This window comes from Pundamilia nyererei, unplaced genomic scaffold (assembly GCF_000239375.1).
Source record: "Pundamilia nyererei isolate P.nyererei 1_Seehausen unplaced genomic scaffold, PunNye1.0 scaffold00351, whole genome shotgun sequence".
NCBI lineage: Eukaryota > Metazoa > Chordata > Actinopteri > Cichliformes > Cichlidae > Pundamilia > Pundamilia nyererei.
Window position 1 is genome coordinate 401220 of NW_005187752.1, and position 739 is coordinate 401958.

Here is a 739-nt window from a genome sequence, read left to right on the forward strand (position 1 = left end):
GACGCAGTACCCGGTCCATGAGACGCTGGAAAGTGGCCGGGGCCCCGAACAGGCCAAACGGAAGTGTCACGAACTGGTACAAACCGTACGGAGTGGAGAAGGCCGTTTTCTCCCTGGCCTTGGCAGACAAGGGAATCTGCCAATAGCCCTTGGTTAAGTCCAGTGTCGTGAAAAAGCGGGCCGTGCCTAACCGGTCCAGGAGCTCGTCGACCCGAGGCATGGGGTAGGCATCAAAGTGTGACACTTCGTTGGGATGGGAATGATAGAATTTGGCACCTCAGGTCCCAACTCATCGCTCTCCTTCACCAAGCTCACCAGAGAAGCGGTTTCAACCTCTCGCCACAGTTTGAGGAGATTGAGGTGATAAATCTGCATGGCTCCTCCCCTGTCCGACCGAGCGACCTCATAGTCCATGTCCCTGACTCGCCGTGTGACCACAAAGGGTCCTTGCCACTTGGCGAGCAACTTCGAGCTGGAAGTAGGGAGTAACACAAGCACTTTATCTCCCGGTGAAAATTGCCTGAGCCTAGCCCCTCTGTCATACAGGCGTTGCTGACGCTGCTGAGCCTGGAGCAAATTCTCCCGTGACAACCTCCCCAAAGTGTGGAGTTTTGCTCTCAGGTCCAACACGTACTGAATCTCGTTTTTGGCGGGGCTCGGACCGTCCTCCCAGCTTTCTTTAATCAGGTCGAGCACCCCACGTGGCCTCCTGCCGAACAGCAGTTCAAAGGGAGAAAAT

The 739-nt window shown here is 55.8% G+C and overlaps 1 protein-coding gene across 1 annotated transcript in view; it reads left to right on the forward strand.

Moving 5' to 3' along the window:
- LOC102200821 (uncharacterized) overlaps window positions 1–146 on the forward strand; it is a 10521-nt gene extending 10375 nt beyond the window's left edge. The window contains exon 5 of the mRNA XM_013915706.1: window positions 8–146. Coding sequence (XP_013771160.1) covers window positions 8–146 — 139 coding nt within the window. The remainder of the gene's footprint in view (window positions 1–7) is intronic.
- The last annotated feature ends 593 nt before the right edge of the window (window positions 147–739 follow it).